At 32.2% G+C, this 17,077-nt stretch overlaps 2 protein-coding genes across 2 annotated transcripts in view; both read right to left on the bottom strand.

The window, feature by feature from the left end:
* LOC127710750 (glycosyltransferase 1 domain-containing protein 1-like) overlaps positions 1-17,077 on the bottom strand; it is an 801,321-nt gene that overhangs the window by 99,291 nt on the left and 684,953 nt on the right. The window lies entirely within an intron of this gene.
* LOC127710759 (uncharacterized) lies at positions 8,552-16,898 on the bottom strand. The gene is made up of 3 exons (XM_052216724.1): positions 16,705-16,898; positions 10,845-11,066; positions 8,552-8,687 (listed from the first exon to the last, which is right to left on the bottom strand). Exons 1-3 carry the CDS (start codon positions 16,745-16,747, stop codon positions 8,641-8,643), a joined length of 312 nt encoding a protein of 103 aa, XP_052072684.1. The 5' UTR covers positions 16,748-16,898; the 3' UTR covers positions 8,552-8,640.

Genomic DNA, 17,077 nt, shown 5'->3' on the forward strand with positions numbered 1-17,077 from the left:
CTATAATGTTTTATATTTAGGCATTAAACATGCAAAAACAAAGGCTATACATTTATCTTTGTTGTCTGAATTCATCAACTAAAAATATGAATTGTGTTCTTTGGGGGGGGGGGGGGGGGGACATGAAATATTATACTTCATGTCAAAATGCCAGATTTTGATTGGTTAATACGAGGGAGACAATTTACTCTATCCCATGGCAGATACTCTATTACCCTTCACGGAGACGCTTGCTCAAGTGTGCGCTTTAATAAATACGGATGATTGTTATGTACAAGACGACATAGTTTATGATTACTTTGAATTTGAAATTGAATAGACAGTAATAACAGAACATTCAGTATAATAAACTAAATAACACATATCTGAGAGGGTGATAGAGCAGATTGTTACCCCTCGAAAAGACATTGTCAACCTTGGCTTCGCCTCAGTTGACTATGTTTTCTCGGGGTAACAATCTGTTTTATTACCCTCTCAGCTATGTGTTATCTATATAGTGTTCTAATAGTTACACAAACTTGACCTCTTGTTAGTACGAAGGACACTCTCAATGATAAAACAACTTCAACAAAAAGTTTTTTTAAATTGATAGCTTTCTACCTACAGCACTATAATTTATTCAGACATTTCAGAAAAAAGAATGCAAAGATTTCAACGTTTTTCCATTACACAAATAATTGTGTGTGCTGTCAGTCAATAATGATAAAAAGGTAAAACAAATACTTTAATACTGTGGTTTGTGCATTTTGTAATGTTTTTAACCAATGTCGGATTCCTGAATACAGTTTTTTGTAACCATCATTTGCCTCAACTTGATGGCTCAAGTATTTTTGTAATCTGAATATGGGTCTGAGTGCAAAGTTTGAAATATCGATGCTAAAAATTTAATATACTTTTGGAAAGTCTTAAAACGTTATAATAAGGCTAAATCTTAAAGAGTTTTTTTTAATGCTCTCTGAGGTATTTTTACATGAAAGGTGCCAATTAACATTTGAAAAGGTGTTGGATGGGAACATCCATTTAGTGCTCTTCTAATGATAACTGAATTACTTCCCTTAATTTGTGAGGCTATTTTTATGACATGGTTACACTAAAGAACATTTTGGATAAAGTGAGTAACCATTGATTGTCTTACAATGATTATGTCGTAGGATTTTCTTATTTGCCTCTAAAATGATGGATTCACGTGGAAGCGTTTTGTATCTTATAATTGGACGTTCTTCGAATTATTTCAGTTATGTCTGGTAAATATACACGGGAATGTTAATAATAGCTTTCATCGCTATAATCTATCTGCAACTATATAACGATAATCATGTTTAAAACAAGGCATTCTTAGAACCGTCTTTTCCAGGTGGAATTGCTGTGCGTTTTTATTAACTTCTTAAGAGAAGATGAATATAAAGAGGGTGCTTGAAGAAAATGAGGTTTCCAACATAAAACCACGGGAAAAGCACACACTGGTCCTTTGCGTCATATGAGGTTAAAGAAAATGATTTTATATAACCTGAGACTTTTAAAAATATAACTAAATGGAAAGACTAGCAATCATCCATCGAATCACAGAAGAGGATTTGCGTGGCAAAGAATTTATTCTAACTACATTAAGAAAAATATTAAATTCTGAAACATAATCCGTTAAAGTTAAAGTATACTTCATTCATTTCCACAAGTAGATTAAATGGTCGTATGATAAATCTGGTTGCAAATTTATTTGCTGCAACCCATATAACGCCCTTTTCTCTAATGAGAAAGGTAAATATGCTAGATATAATTAGTGGAGGTGTGATGAGATGATTAAAACACTAAATTTTCTCCTTGACAACATTTATGTACGTTTCGGCAACAAAGTTTATCGGCAGGTTGTAGGTATTCCTATGGACACCAAGTGTGCCCCTTTAATATCAGACTTGTTCCTTTACTGTTATGAATCACAGATTATGGCCAAACCCAGTAAAGAACCGTCTAAATTCCATTTAATTGATAAATTCAACAACACTTACCGTTATCTTAATGATATTTAACGTTAAGTAATCAAGAATTCTCTAAATATACTTCTGAAAGTTACCCAAAGGAACTTACTTTAAATAAATCAAATATTAACAGCAATAAATGTCCTTTCCTAGATTTAGATATTTCAGTATTACACCAGAAACTCTGCAGAAAAATTACGACAAAAGGGATGATTTTTCTTTCCCTATTGGTAATTTTCCCTTTTAGGACGGTGATGTTCCCTTTGCACCGTCTTACGGTGTTTATATATCCCAAGTCGTTCGCTATGCTCGTGTCTGTAGTGACGTTTTGGATTTCAATGAGCGTAATCTATGTATTGCATGTACTAGTAAATTATTAAGTCAGGGATTTCGTTACCACAAATTACTTAAAACCTTTACTAAATTCTTCCATAGATACAAAGATTTGGTCTGCAAATTTGGCTGTACCTGTAGAAAACTTATTTCAAATGGTATAGCACATCCTAAATTTTACGGTGATGTTGTAACCGAGCCCGGAAATTTAGATACGACCTGGGTAAACTTATCAATCCTTTAAATAAATTTATTCTAAAAGGTTACCTATTCAACACTGTAATTAAATCTTTGAATTTTGTTTTTATTGGTATACATATTGATTTTGTTATCAGTAAATTAAAACCATACTAAATATTACACATATTTACCCTGACGGTGCTACAATCTGTAGATAGATCCTATAGTTTGTCATTGCACAAGGTCGTGTTTTTCTCTGACTGTTAGTGACGTCTTTAATCTAAATCCATTGGATGTTGGATGTGTACTGATTGATATTTTAGTCTTAGATACATGATAATTTTTTTATTTGTTGTTATTGGCTTTGAACTAGCTGTCAGTAACTGCGAGTACTTTCAGATCTGTACTTACTGTCTTTTTGTTGTGGGGATGTAAAAGTACCCGTCTACGCCCACTCTGTGTTTTTGTTAGATGTATTTCTATTTGTATCCATCTGATGAGTTAAGCCTTTTTCAACTGATTTTTATAGTTTGTTCTTATGTTTTACTGTTACATCACTGTCCCAGGTTAGGGAGAGGGTTGAGCGCTAACAAACCTGTTTAACCCCGCCACATTCTTTATGTGCCTGTCCCAAGCCAGGAGCCTGTAGTTCAGTGGTTGTCGTTGGTTCATGTCTGTCATATTTGTTTTTTCGTAAATTATTTTGTTATAAATTAAGCCGTTAGTTTCTCAATTGAATTGTTTCATATTCTTTTATAGCCGACCATACGGTATGGGTTTTTCTCATTGTTGAAGGCCGTACGGTTGCCTATAATTGCTTACATCCACTTCATTTGAACTTTGATGGATAATTGTCTCATTGGCAATCATACCACATCTCTTTATTTTTATATTTTAGTCTAATTCTTGTTTATGCGTATAAAACAACATATGCTGTTGCTGCTCACAAGGAAGCTATCAAACCAAGAGTTCCAAGTGGTGAAGTTGAAATCGTCCCTTTGTAAATTTTACAGACGCCATCACGAGTTGGTTGACCGTTATGAAATATCCGTTTCACTGATGAAAACAGATATGTTCCAATTGTCGTAACTACAATCCCGTCCACTTTTCCCCAAATGTGACCTTCCGAAATACTTATTAATGAAATTGAGAATGGAAATGGGGAATGTGTCAAAGAGACAACAACCCGACCAAAGATCAGAAAATAGCCCAAGGCCACCAATGGGTCTTCAACACAGCGAGAAAATCCGGCACCCGGAGGCGGGCTGCAGCTGGCCCCTAAACAAAAATGTGTACTAGTTCAGTGAAAATGGACGTCCCACTAAACATCGAAACATATAATAGAACTAAAATTAAAAAAAATATATAAGACTTACAAAGGCCAGAGAGGCTCAATCCTTCCCCTATACCTCTAGCCAATGTAGAATAAACAAACACACAGCAATACGCGCAGTAAAACTCGGTTTAAAGAAGTCTGAGTTCGATGTCAGGATAGGTAACAGAAGAAACGAAAAATGACAATGATACATTAATTAACAAAGGACTACTAGCAGTTACTGACATGCCAGCTCCAGACCTCAATTAAAGTGATTGGAAGATTATGTCTTCATCATATGAAAATCAAGCACAATCCCTCCCGTTAGGGGTTTAGTATCATACCATCATAAAATATATGAGAAGAACATGACCCGTATCATGCCAACAACTGGTTTTAGAATAAATGTGTTTATTTCCGATGCAAAGACCTTATGAGTGAATCAATATTAATTCCAAAATATGCCATCTTTAGTGACCTGACAACAGTATCATAACTATATCCCTTCTGAATAAGTCTGTTTAAAGGTTTGGTTAGCTTTTGAAGTGAATGACGACATTTGTGTGCTTTGTAAAGAATATTACGACAAAAGATTGGTTGTGAAATACCTGAACATATAAGATGTCTGCATGTTGATTTATATTTACGAATGATGTCCTCGTACCGATAATAGAATTTAGTAAATTTTTTGACTAGTGTGTGATATCGAAAACCTTGGTGTAATAGTTTTTCAGTAATGTAGAGATTTCTTTTGCTAAAATCAAATATATTGTTACATACACGAGCGAATCGAACAAGTTGAGATATATAAACACCATATGATGGTGACAATGGAACGTCGCCATCTTAAATTGAAATAATTAACAATAGGAAATAAATAAATATCATCTCTTTTATCGTAAATTTTGGTATTAAGCTTCCCGTTAAAGATATAGATATCAAGATCCAGGAAAGGGCAGTGTTCATTGTCAGTATTAGCTTTATTTAAAGTCAGTTCAGCAGGATAAATCTCTTTAGTGTACATACTGCAGTCGTCATTATCGAGAGCCAATATATCATCCAAATATCTAAAAGTGTTATTAAATTTTAGTATCAGAAGTTGTTTCGATGAGTCTTTGCTGATTTTAGTCATAAATTGTAACTCATAACAATACAGAAACAGGTCCGCAATAAGTGGTGCACAGTTAGTCCCCGAAAATTAAGAGATTTTGTAATAAAGTTTTCAGTAAGCCAATAAAGATTGTTAAGTAAAATGTCTCTACATGTAGTGTATTTTGGGCAAAAGAAAATTAAATGATGAACATCCTCAATATCAGACCCAAAGGATCCAGTATAATGTTAGCTTTGAAAAGGTCAGAGTTCAAGATTATATTAAAAGGTCTAACAGATTTCTAGTACCTTCATAAAGTGTTATTGCTACCGGCACGGATGATCATCACCATCAAACCTAAGTCATCATCACAGAAAAGATGTTTTGCTTCTTTTTCTTTTCCTCCTTTTCCATTCTTCTTGTTCTTTTCTTCTTTTTATTTATAGTTCGTATAATATTTAATGAATTTGTTCGCTTTACATGCATGCTAATAATGTTATTATTGTATATATACTTGTATTGTAATATAGAGAAGATTTCATAAGTATGATTTACTTGTGTCCCATCCATTTTGCTGATATTTAGGAAATAAAATATGCTTAAACTAATTGATAATGACTCACGAAGAAGGACACGGACCTTTTCGTTTCTACTTTATAAGTTCTGTTATTTATAGACTATCAATTTATAACAGTCGTTTAAAAAGCTTGTTTTTTTAAACAGTTGAGAGCGAACATCCTTAACCTAAAAGTAGACTGTTTTTGACTTCTTCAGATATTCCTGATGTGTATTTATAGAAGTTTAACTATGTAGTTGTATATTTGTTGTTGTTAGTATTGGAATAACCTTCAGTTTGAAAGTTTTCATTAGAACGACTTCATGTTTTACCATTCCTTAATATTTTTTGTTGATCTCGGTGGTTTTTGCTCAAATTTGCACAAAGATCAGCAGCTACTTTCTTACACCTTCCACCATCACTTCCATTGAAACCATGATCACTCTTACTTCCAACTTCATAAGCTCGAAACACCTATTTAAAGTGAATCAGCAAACTTAACCTAATATAAAGCACCGTGGAATCGTTTGACAGCTAGATCGACGAAATCATATTGAAATGACGTCTACCTCGTCTGGTTTTTCTTGTGTAACTAATTATTTGATATTATAACCGATCTTCGTTTACACACCGAGTTTTTTATATGTATAAAAACTCTGAAACTTGTAATCTGTATTTTAGATCCGTTAAAAGTGCTACAACAAGATCAAGATACAATTTAGAGGAAATTCAAATATTACGACCAAAGAACAACATGAACTTTAAAAACCTTTACCCATTAAAATAATGTGTGACTTGAACTATTCTTTGTGTTCACCTCTCAATCACCACAAGTATTATCCCTGAGGACAAAATTCGAATGCTTAACACCACATACGATCTATTCTAAAATCTTGATGGTAGTCAATCGCGTAGTAAAGTATCTTCTTAAACAAAAACTGAAACACAGTTTTAACATTACTTATCTTACTGTTTGAAATAAAGAATAAAGAGTAGTGTTTAGGAGGAAACGTTTGGATCAAAATGGGACGAAACTGCATAATAAATATAATTTTTATAATATAAAATTCACTTCACCATCAGAATTGTTATAGCGTATAGCAAGAAGCCTTGCAATTAGATCAACTGCTGTTGATAAGGATAATAAGTTTGAGGCCTTGTATTATTCAGTTTGTTCTTATTTGTTCAATCATTCAGTCTGGTACATGTATATTATAAACATTCCTACATGAAAAATATATATATATGTGTGTGTGTGTGTGTGTTTACGTGAATAAAACATTGATAAAACTTCACTTTTTTATCCTGGACTTCTTCATTTTTCCCCTCGTACTGTTATATGTATCTACATTCGGTTCCGTTCGGTATTTCAGAAGGGCAATTAAATATATATATATAGATTCTTACATTGATACAAGTGGATTATCAAATTTATCCAATTGAGATAGTTTAAAAATTCGAGAATTCACTATTGAGATTGTATACATCCGATAATCCACAAGTAACATTGTAAGAATCTGTTGCTCTAATAATTATCAAATACATTTTCATTTTTGATAAACGAAACTCCCCTCCGAGCTCCTTCCACATTCAAAATTTCTACTTCATACAAATGTAAAGATGTCAATTTCTCAAACACCTGTTATCACATTTCGATTCGTCAAGAGAGCTGATAAAGGTTGTGACCTTTTAACTTAGCCAATCATCTACTGAGATCATCGACAACCACACGTTGATTAATTTTGGTTAAAATTTTAAACAATGGGTCCAGAAACGGTTAAATTGCCAAAGAAGTAAAGAAAAACATTTATAATTAAAGTACAGTTCTTTACCGAGTGTAACCATCAACTCTGATTCATGCATGTAACAACGCAGAAACAAGTATGATAAAAGTGCGCAGTTGCGATAGGAATTTCTGCAACCTTTTGATAAACCTTATTTCCGAAACGTATATAGGTATTGTCAAGAAGAACTTTTACAGCTTTAAACCTCTCGTCATTGTTCCTATATGTATACATAGAATATTTACCTTATTCATACAGAGGAAGAGTTAGGGCAAACACATTTGCAAATCATTTTTAAAGGACCATAAAATTAAACAAATGTTTAATAAGATTGTGCTGATTAATATATTTACAAAGTTAAGCATCACTATTGTTAACATAATTTAAAAAGAATTATATACAACTCCGTTCTTGTTAGAAGTTCAAACATGTGGTTAAAAATGGCCTAGGAACTCTTTCATAAATACATTGCAAAGCTTATTTTTATGAGATAAACAATTGCAGTTCTCTATAAATGTGCGGAATACTTCGCCATACAGAAAATGGGTCAGGATAGGATAACATTTCGACCTATAGCTTTTATTATATTAGCACGTCAAATCCTGCTAAAAGTACTCAACCGATTCATTTTTGAAAACATTAATACATATTCGAGCTGCATATGATTATTAGATTATTAAATCAATTTTGAATATTCAACAATTAATCCACCAATCCAGAGGTTTTCGCATGGCTATCGACTATGATTTACAGTACGCTTTTAAATATGTTTGTATCTCTCTATGTTTTACCTTACCTTTTTATTTTTAGTTTTTCTGTCTTTTTCCAAGACAACATGGACAATGCATTACAATATTACATAGCAGTCGTATCGTGTTCAAAATAGCAAACATAATTACACTTGTAGTAAAAACAAATTAATTTCTTATTTCTAATTTATTCAATGTGTGATTTGATTATTTTTTTACATATATTTCATATGGAAAACCAAGAGACATTGTTTTGATACACAAGCATTTAAAGCGAGATTCATCATGTTTATTTGAAATGTTTGCGAAAAAAACAAATGTAAACCTGTGTGGAACGCAACTAAAAAATAACAAAAAATTCAGACTAGCTTTTCAGAGTAGTGTCTGTCAGATATAAGTGTATATGCAGGAAACTAGGGTTTGCAAATAAAATATTTAAATGCATAGCCTAGTTTTCTGGTTTTCAAATCTTAAAACTTCATTAAGAAGATGCAAGGTAAAATAAATAAAAACAATGTTTTTTTAGGTATATTAATTTATATAACTACAACAAAATTGCAAATGTCTTTAATTTGTTTAAGTTGTACATAGTGTTGTTGAGAATCTCCAAATTCTGTTCGTTCGGTCATCATACCCATTAAGACAGTTGACATCAATATGCTATCCAAGTATGACGACTTGTAGAACACAAATAACAACAACGATAGCTGAAGCAAAATATAAACATACAATTATATCACATGTATGTTTCATTATAATACGTTATTTTGATTGGTTAACAGCAATCTTGCGTCATTCTGAAACTAACATTCATTTCAAAATGAAATGTTATAATCATGATGACACGAGCTTTCACAATAAAGTGCCCAGGTAAATAAAAGAAAAACTTGATAGAAATCGTGTTTTCATGATCCTAGCAAAAACATGTAATTATAAGTATTTAATGCTTCATTTAGTAATTTTATAGGGTTGTAAAAGCGTTGACCGTGCGCACATTTTTAGAATGAAGCGCTTCCACTATAAATTTACAAAACGAAGCATTCAATTCTTAAATAAATATCACATAAAGAAAGTTATTGCAATATATTTTCATACATAAATTCCTAGACCTAGTGAAAACATAATGGTTAAATAGACAGTATGCTAAAAGTACCGTATGTTCATTTCAATGTGTCTATTTTGTATGTGACATATATGTATATAACTTTTCGTATCACATGGAAGAATTGCATGTATGCTAATGCTTACCATATAAACTATTTATACTGTTATAAAGATTACACATATTTTATTGTTTAAAATGGCAAATACGGTTTTATGAATTCAGACCAAGTACGTGTATGCCATTCCATACTATATACACAACCTACAGTGGTATCCAATGGAAATAATTTGACCAGTGCTAGATATGATAATTTCCATTAATGAATTTTTTAACTGATAAATCGAATAGTATCGTGTTTTAGTGTGTTGTAACTGTGAGTTTATTGTAGTGAGCATAACCTTTTCACTATTCTCAGTTGTCTACGACGAAACACGTGTTCTCGTCCAATCATTAAATGATAATTAAAAAAATGACTTCCTGTGTCGAGTGAAAAGGTTTAGAAATTGTTTAAATCTTCATGCTTCACATGTGCCTGTATCGGACATATAATACTTTTGTGACGGATTAGAGATTATAGTCCAAGGAATTGTTTACATCTTCATGATTTACATGAACCTGTATTGGACGTATAAAACCTTTGTGACAGGTAAGAGATTATAGACCCAGGTATTGTTTACATCTTCATGCTTTAAATGTACCTATATCATATATCGGACGTATAAAACCTTTGTGACGGATTAGAGATTATAGTCAAAGGAATTGTTTACATCTTCATATATACTTTACTTGTACCTGTATCGGACGGTATAAAACCTTTGTGACGGATTAGAAAAAGATCAACGAAAAAAGAATTGGACAAGTTCAAATGCACTGAGCATTTGTTTGATAGGACCGAAGTGGTCTAAGTAGTAGAACTACTATATCAGAGGCTAGTCAACACTGTGGCAACAGATGCGCTCGACTGCAATCTTAACTGACGTGGATTGTTAGTTTAGGTCTGTGGTTCTCTCTGGCTTCCTCCACCAATAAAAACTGATCGCTACGAAATAGCAAAGAAGTGCTGATAGTGGAGTTAAACTCCAAGCAATCAATTAATCAATCAATCAATCAATCAATCAATCAATCAATCAATCAATCAATTAATCTATGATTGGACCAATACCTAATATATTTTTGTATTTTGAATATCCGTTTATGTAGATCTCTTTTCCACACATAGCTCTCACGTGTTTAGGAACTTACATCGATGGCTTTCAGTGGTTTTTGGTATAAGCGTTCCTGATGAAAGTAAACTCAGAAAAACGTACGGATTTTTTTTTTCATTTCTTTTTGATAATGTTTTCTTAGGTATATGACCAAAAACTATGAAATATCAATGGAACGTTTTTGTCGACCATTTTCATGAATATATTATAAGCTGCTTAATAACCCCGATGATATATAATAGGTTTCACATGAATGCTTAAATATCGATCATTAAATTGCTTATGATTCCAAAAATTATTTCCCTTATTAGTCAAGGTCTATCTCCCTAAGGAAAGGCATGCCTAATGTGCCTTGGTCGGAAATCTGTAATTTTTAAAATTTTATTTTTATGAATAAGCTGACATATTGTTACTCGCCTCAGGAAAATGTAACTACAGATTTTTATCTCTGTAAACACTGCACACAGCAAGTTCTGAACTCTTTTTTCATAAAAGTGTATCGACCTAACCCTTACATTTTATTTTTCAAAACTGAAATAATACTTAATCCTTACCTCTCATTTTCAAAGACGAACTAAAAGAACTATATGCCAAATCTGTGTCCAATGTTTGATCTGTAGACTGATAAGTCGAAGTAGGTACAGTCACATTGGGTGTATTCTGCAAAATCGAAGGTGAACTTTTCGAAGTACTCTTGATTTCTACAGACCAGATGTAAGGACATTGGCAATTAGGCTGAGACGTGTACCCAATAGATACAAATGCCCCATCTGTATCTAAAAAATGCATTTAGACTAATTATTAAAATTTGATTTCATACCATTTGAATATTTTCAATTTTAAAGTACTTTTTGTCGATTTATACATTGATGTGTTGCGAAGGCCTATATTTTGTTTTATTCACACTTGTATAACAGAACTACTGTTATGTTGTATTTTGCTCACTCGCCAAAATACCTTATATTGTGACTCGCAGCTGATAGTTTACAATATCAATATACAGACAACCTGATAATCAGTACTTGCCGTTACCACAATCCCGTCCTCTATAACATGTATGTGACCTACCGAATTTGACTTATCACCAGGTTTGTACTTACATAAGCAACAGACATGTGTCACATGTAGGGCATGATCTGTTTATCCTTCTAGAGTACCTGAGAACTCCCCAGTTTTTAGTGAGATTCATTTTGCTTAATTCTTAGTTTTTTATGTTGTGTTTTGCAAACTGTTGTGTGTCTTCTGATCGTTTTCCATTTTTTTGACATGACTTTGTTAGTTTGTCATCGACTTATAAACTTGATTATCCCTTTAGTACCTTCGCTTCTCTTTAAAAGTTAATACTGTAAACCAACTAATTTTGCGGACGATTTATTTTCGCAACTATTACGAGCATGTAAATCGTCGCGAACATGCATAACTTTGATATTTTCTTAATTAACTGCATGAATTAATTAAAAAAAAAAAAACCCGCCAAATTAAATGGCCGGCTAGAAAGGGCTAAACGCGAAAATAAGCTAGTTTGCTTTCTTTAATAACTTAAAATGAGACTTGTCAAGAAAATGTAAATTTAGATGTGGTATAATTGCCAACAAGAGAACTATCCAACATGACGTGGATATAAGTAAATAAAGGTCAGAATAGGCACCGTACGGCATTAAACAATGTGCAAAACACACACCGTTTGTCAAGCCAAGCCTATTCTTATATTCCACATATATTTTTTTCTAAAATGTATTACTTCTATTGCCACTTCTAATAATTTGCTACTATCTTTGATAATAATTACTATAATTACTTTACGCACAAAACTGGTCTGTTATTATTTTGGTTTATTGTTTTAGCATAAATGATGCATGATGCCGTTGATTTTTCTCTTGTGAATTGTTTTATATTTTTGTCATCCCAGAGCCTTTTACATCATACTCCACGGTATGGATTTTGCTTATTGTTGAAACTCACCTTATAACTGCTGCAGAAAAATAGAAATAACCAATTAATACAATACATTTTTATCTGTGTCATCTATTACATATAGCCGATGTGAGAAGGCCGTCCAGGTCATTTGGTCTATAGGGAGTAGTTTTCATTGGCAGTCATTTTTTTTTTATAAAACCAATCCCGAAACAAACACTTCGAACTGGAATTTGCATTTATCTAGTGCTGTTTTTTTCATCATACGTCCAATCGTAGTTTCCGTATTAATCATGATTTTGAATTTAGATGTAACGTTCCGTAAAAAAAGGCTGACGAGATAGAAGACAGATGTTTAATTGTAAAAGAAAATGACATTGTACGTGGTTACTTTAGAAGTTGGATGTAACCTTACTTGTTCTGAGATGAATGTCAATAGACTTGTGGAGAGTAGTCTCGTTGGCAATCATACCACATCTTCTAATTATTAATCTTACTGAAGTCTAGTACATATTTTAGTTCGTTTAAATTCTCATAAAAATACTGTCTCTAAAATTAACCCCCCTTTTTGTTCTTAAAAAACATCAATCATAGAGATTTTTTATAACGAGTTACAGCCATCAGCTTTTCCGACCTACCGATGCTGTTTTCCTGTTGTCAGTGTTAAAAAAAGAGAACAATGTACGTACTTGATTTATAAAAAAAACTACCTATCTCATGTCGTTTTCCCCACGAAAGATTTGTAATAACAAAAAGACAGAATGAAAATGACGAGACTTAATTGGTTCAGATAATTGAATAACTCCACAGTTCAATTTTTCTTCCAACATATCCAGAAGTATCATAGGAGTAATGTCTTCGTAGTTTTGGCACAGACCACATTTTTTGATAAGTCATTTCTCGCTAACGAGTTTGCCAATTTTCATTTCCCAGAGAAAGGGAGGTATGTCGCGTAGTTGAAGACGCACATTTTTATACTTAATTCCGCTAGAGGCGTGCATTTACGTATACTTAACCTTGAGATAGAAAAATGCCGAATTCTCAATTATTTAAATGTGTCATCGGAACATGCACGTCGGGAAACTACATCATCACTTAAGAAGATCCTCCATTTTGGAAAAATGACCGTTTTGAGGCGAGTCAATAAGGTTTTATGGGAAATAACTATTAATGCAATAATAAAAGTTCACTGTTCCGTTATTTCGATAGCTTTGATTTTGATGGCGTCATTTAAACGGAATCAAATCAGAAAACAGACAAGCTTAAAGTAAAAGTATCCATTGAATGAGTTATAAAAGAAACATTTTGTCGTTTTCAAAAGAAAATGTGGGTTTTTGAAAACTTATTTTCCTTTAATACCTAATGGTAAAACAATATCAGGAATAATTGTATAGTTTTCTCATAAATATGCGCATTTACATTTCCGTTTTATATATGTATTTCAAAATGTGAAATTAAAGTATTCAAACTTATAAAAAAAAAAAAAAAAAAAGACAACACAAGAACCACTTAAAATAGCTGAATAAAGGTACAAAGTTTAAGTTTTTATCATGTAATACTAATATTCGACCAATATTTGAAATGGTACAACGTACTGCTGACATGCAATTGAATTCCTCCCGAGTGTATGTTTCACATAAATTTGGAATAAAAACCAGATTGAACTTGGATGTTTTAATGCCGACAATACTAGTTTCCGGAAATTTTACGGCTGCAAGGAGATTTCATCTAAATTATAGAAATTCTCAATTTCAGGCTTCATAGTTCTCGAGAACAAGTACGATAATCTATGTTTTATTTTACGTTTAATTAAATATCTCATCTCGATCTACAACATATTTCAAAATCCGTGACCCCAACATTTTTTTTTATATTTTTGACAACAGCATGATATAAACTAATATAAATTACACTTGGGAAGGTATTGTTGTAAATGAGACCCCAAACTCTACAATACATTGTAAGTGGTTGATTTTGAGTGACATAATGTTCAAATTCAGAGTAGGAAGGAAACCTTCCAATTTCATGACCGGAATTGTAATGTTTTTGGGTCATTTGACTTACTTTCAACTTTTCTTGCTTCACAATAGCAAATTGAGACATTAATGTTCAAGTGACATAATGTTCAAATTCTTAGTAGGAAGGAAACCTTCCAATTTCATGACCGGAATTGTAATTTTTTTGGGTCATTTGACTTACTTTCAACTTTTCTTGCTTCACAATAGCAAATTGAGACATTAATGTTCAAGTGACATAATGTTCAAATTCAGAGTAGGAAGGAAACCTTTTAATTTCATGACCGGAATTGTAATGTTTTTGGGTCATTTGACTTACTTTCAACTTTTCTTGCTTCACAATAGCAAATTGAGACATTAATGTTCAAATGACATAATGTTCAAATTCAGAGTAGGAAGGAAACCTTCCAGTTTCATGACTGGAATTGTGATGTTTTTGGGTCATTTGACTTACTTTCAACTTTTCTTGCTTCACAATAGCAAATTGAGACATTAATGTTCAAATGACATAATGTTCAAATTCAGAGTAGGAAGGAAACCTTCCAGTTTCATGACTGGAATTGTGATGTTTTTGGGTCATTTGACTTACTTTCAACTTTTCTTGCTTCACAATAGCAAATTGAGACATTAATGTTCAAGTGACATAATGTTCAATGTAGAGTAGGAAGGAAACCTTCCAATTTCATGACTGGAATTGTGATGTTTTTGGGTCATTTGACTTACTTTCAACTTTTCGTGCTTCACAATAGCAAATTGAGACATTAATGTTCAAGTGACATAATGTTCAAATTCAGAGTAGGAAGGAAACCTTCCAATTTCATGACTGGAATTGTGATGTTTTTGGGTTATTTGACTGACCTTAAACTTTTCTTGCTTCACAATAGCAAATTGAGACATTAATGTTCAAGTGACATAATGTTCAAATTCAGAGTAGGAAGGAAATCTTCCAATTTCATGACCGGAATTGTGATGTTTTTGGGCCATTTGACTTACTTTCAACTTTTTTGCTTCACAATAGCAAATTGAGACATAAATACCCCAATAAAGGATGTTTGCCCTCCTGTTTCAAAGTAACAAGCTTTTTAAAAAAAGACTGTAACAAATTGATAATATATAAATAAAGCCTTTTTTAAAAGCAGATAAAAACAAAAGTGTTTGTCTTTGTTTTTGAGGTAAAATTAATTGACAATTTGGCGGGAAATGATTCTCTCTAGATTTTTCATACATTTAACATTGGCACATTTTTTCTTTCAAAACATGTTAATAACAAGAGTTTTATAAGATTTTGATAAAAGACTTTTTAAACCATATGTTATATTGAACAGCGATATACTACAGTTGCCTTATAAAATGTTGATTAGAAAAGTAGCACTTAGCGGGCAAAATTTTTATTCTGAATATCTGACAAAAAGTCAAAACCAAGTGTAGCGAACGTTCCTTAAATCAAACTCTACATTTTGTTGCTAGATTCATAAGTGACTTTAACTGGTCACCGTGCCTATAGAACATCATACAATACTGTAAACCAATTAATTTTTGTGACTTTTGCGAGTAGAAAAATATCGCGAATATAAATTATCACTAATATCTATTACTCGGATCTTTCCTTATTTAGATACATCAATTAAATGTGAAAAACTGCGCAAAGTGGGCTAAAAAGTGTGAAACGCAAAATAAGGTATCCGCGAAAATAAGTTGGTTTACAGTAATCGCCAGACTATTAACCCGTTTTTCGTTGCTAATTAGACAGTTTAAGTTCGAGTGCTAGGTTTAAATCTAACTTTTGTTAACCTTTCAACGAAACCACAATAATTCCAACATCAGTTCCTGTTGGACAATTTTCATGGACAATTGTGAATTCCTGACGATCACTGCAAGACTTGTGGTTATTAATTATAAATTAATGATACTTTTGGAGTTATCATTTATTACTGTTATATTTCTATTGTTGAAGGATTTGTTTAGAATTTCTTTTTCTCTGTTATATACACAGCCTTCTAATATATCTCAATTTTTATTTTTCTTCCACCTACTGGTAGACATAATACGACGTACAATAGTATTTATTTGTAGGTATCTTTGATGAGTTGTTTTAATGAAATATATTTAAGAAATGAATGCTTCTTTTTGTTATTTTATTGGGGTGTAAAAGTGTTGACCGAAGCACAATTTGTATGATCAACACTTTTACACCCCAATAAAATTTCAAAAAGACGCATTCATTTCCTAGAATTACACTTTTATGCTAATAAGACCATGCAAAAAAAGTGTTATCAAGTTTTTCTTTTATTTTCCTGTAGAAGCACGTGTCATCACAAATGTAACATTTCATTTTGATATAAAGATTAATTTTTGAATGACGCGCGTTTGTTTTTAGCCTAGCCAATCAAACTAACGGATTCTCGTGAATCATACATGTAATGTAATTATTATACTTTGATACTGTTGACAACTGATCAATTATGTTTTAGCATAGTTACAATACCTGGACACAGCTTCACACCCATCTGGACATCCATGCGTACCATGGTAGATCGACAAGAAAAGATAGTTACATATGTTTGTAGGTAGTGTTGAATCGTATTCCATAATGTTAACTCTAAACAATCACATTGAATACAGCCCTCGCAATGTCTGTTTGTAGAAAAGAAAAGTAATATTCGCAAAGTAACAAATGACTCAGAGTTATTTAGTTGTAGTAAAATTAAGGTTTCAACTCTCCGAAACAAAATTAGTATTATAATCATTTCAGATGAACCATAGCATTTTTATGAGCTGTAAATTTGCTTTGTCTATTCAAGTGTTAATATCGTCACGATATACAAATTTTGCGCTTACAAATCGGGACGTTAAGCTAT

Source organism: Mytilus californianus, unplaced genomic scaffold (assembly GCF_021869535.1).
Source record: "Mytilus californianus isolate M0D057914Y unplaced genomic scaffold, xbMytCali1.0.p SCAF_8, whole genome shotgun sequence".
Lineage (NCBI taxonomy): Eukaryota > Metazoa > Mollusca > Bivalvia > Mytilida > Mytilidae > Mytilus > Mytilus californianus.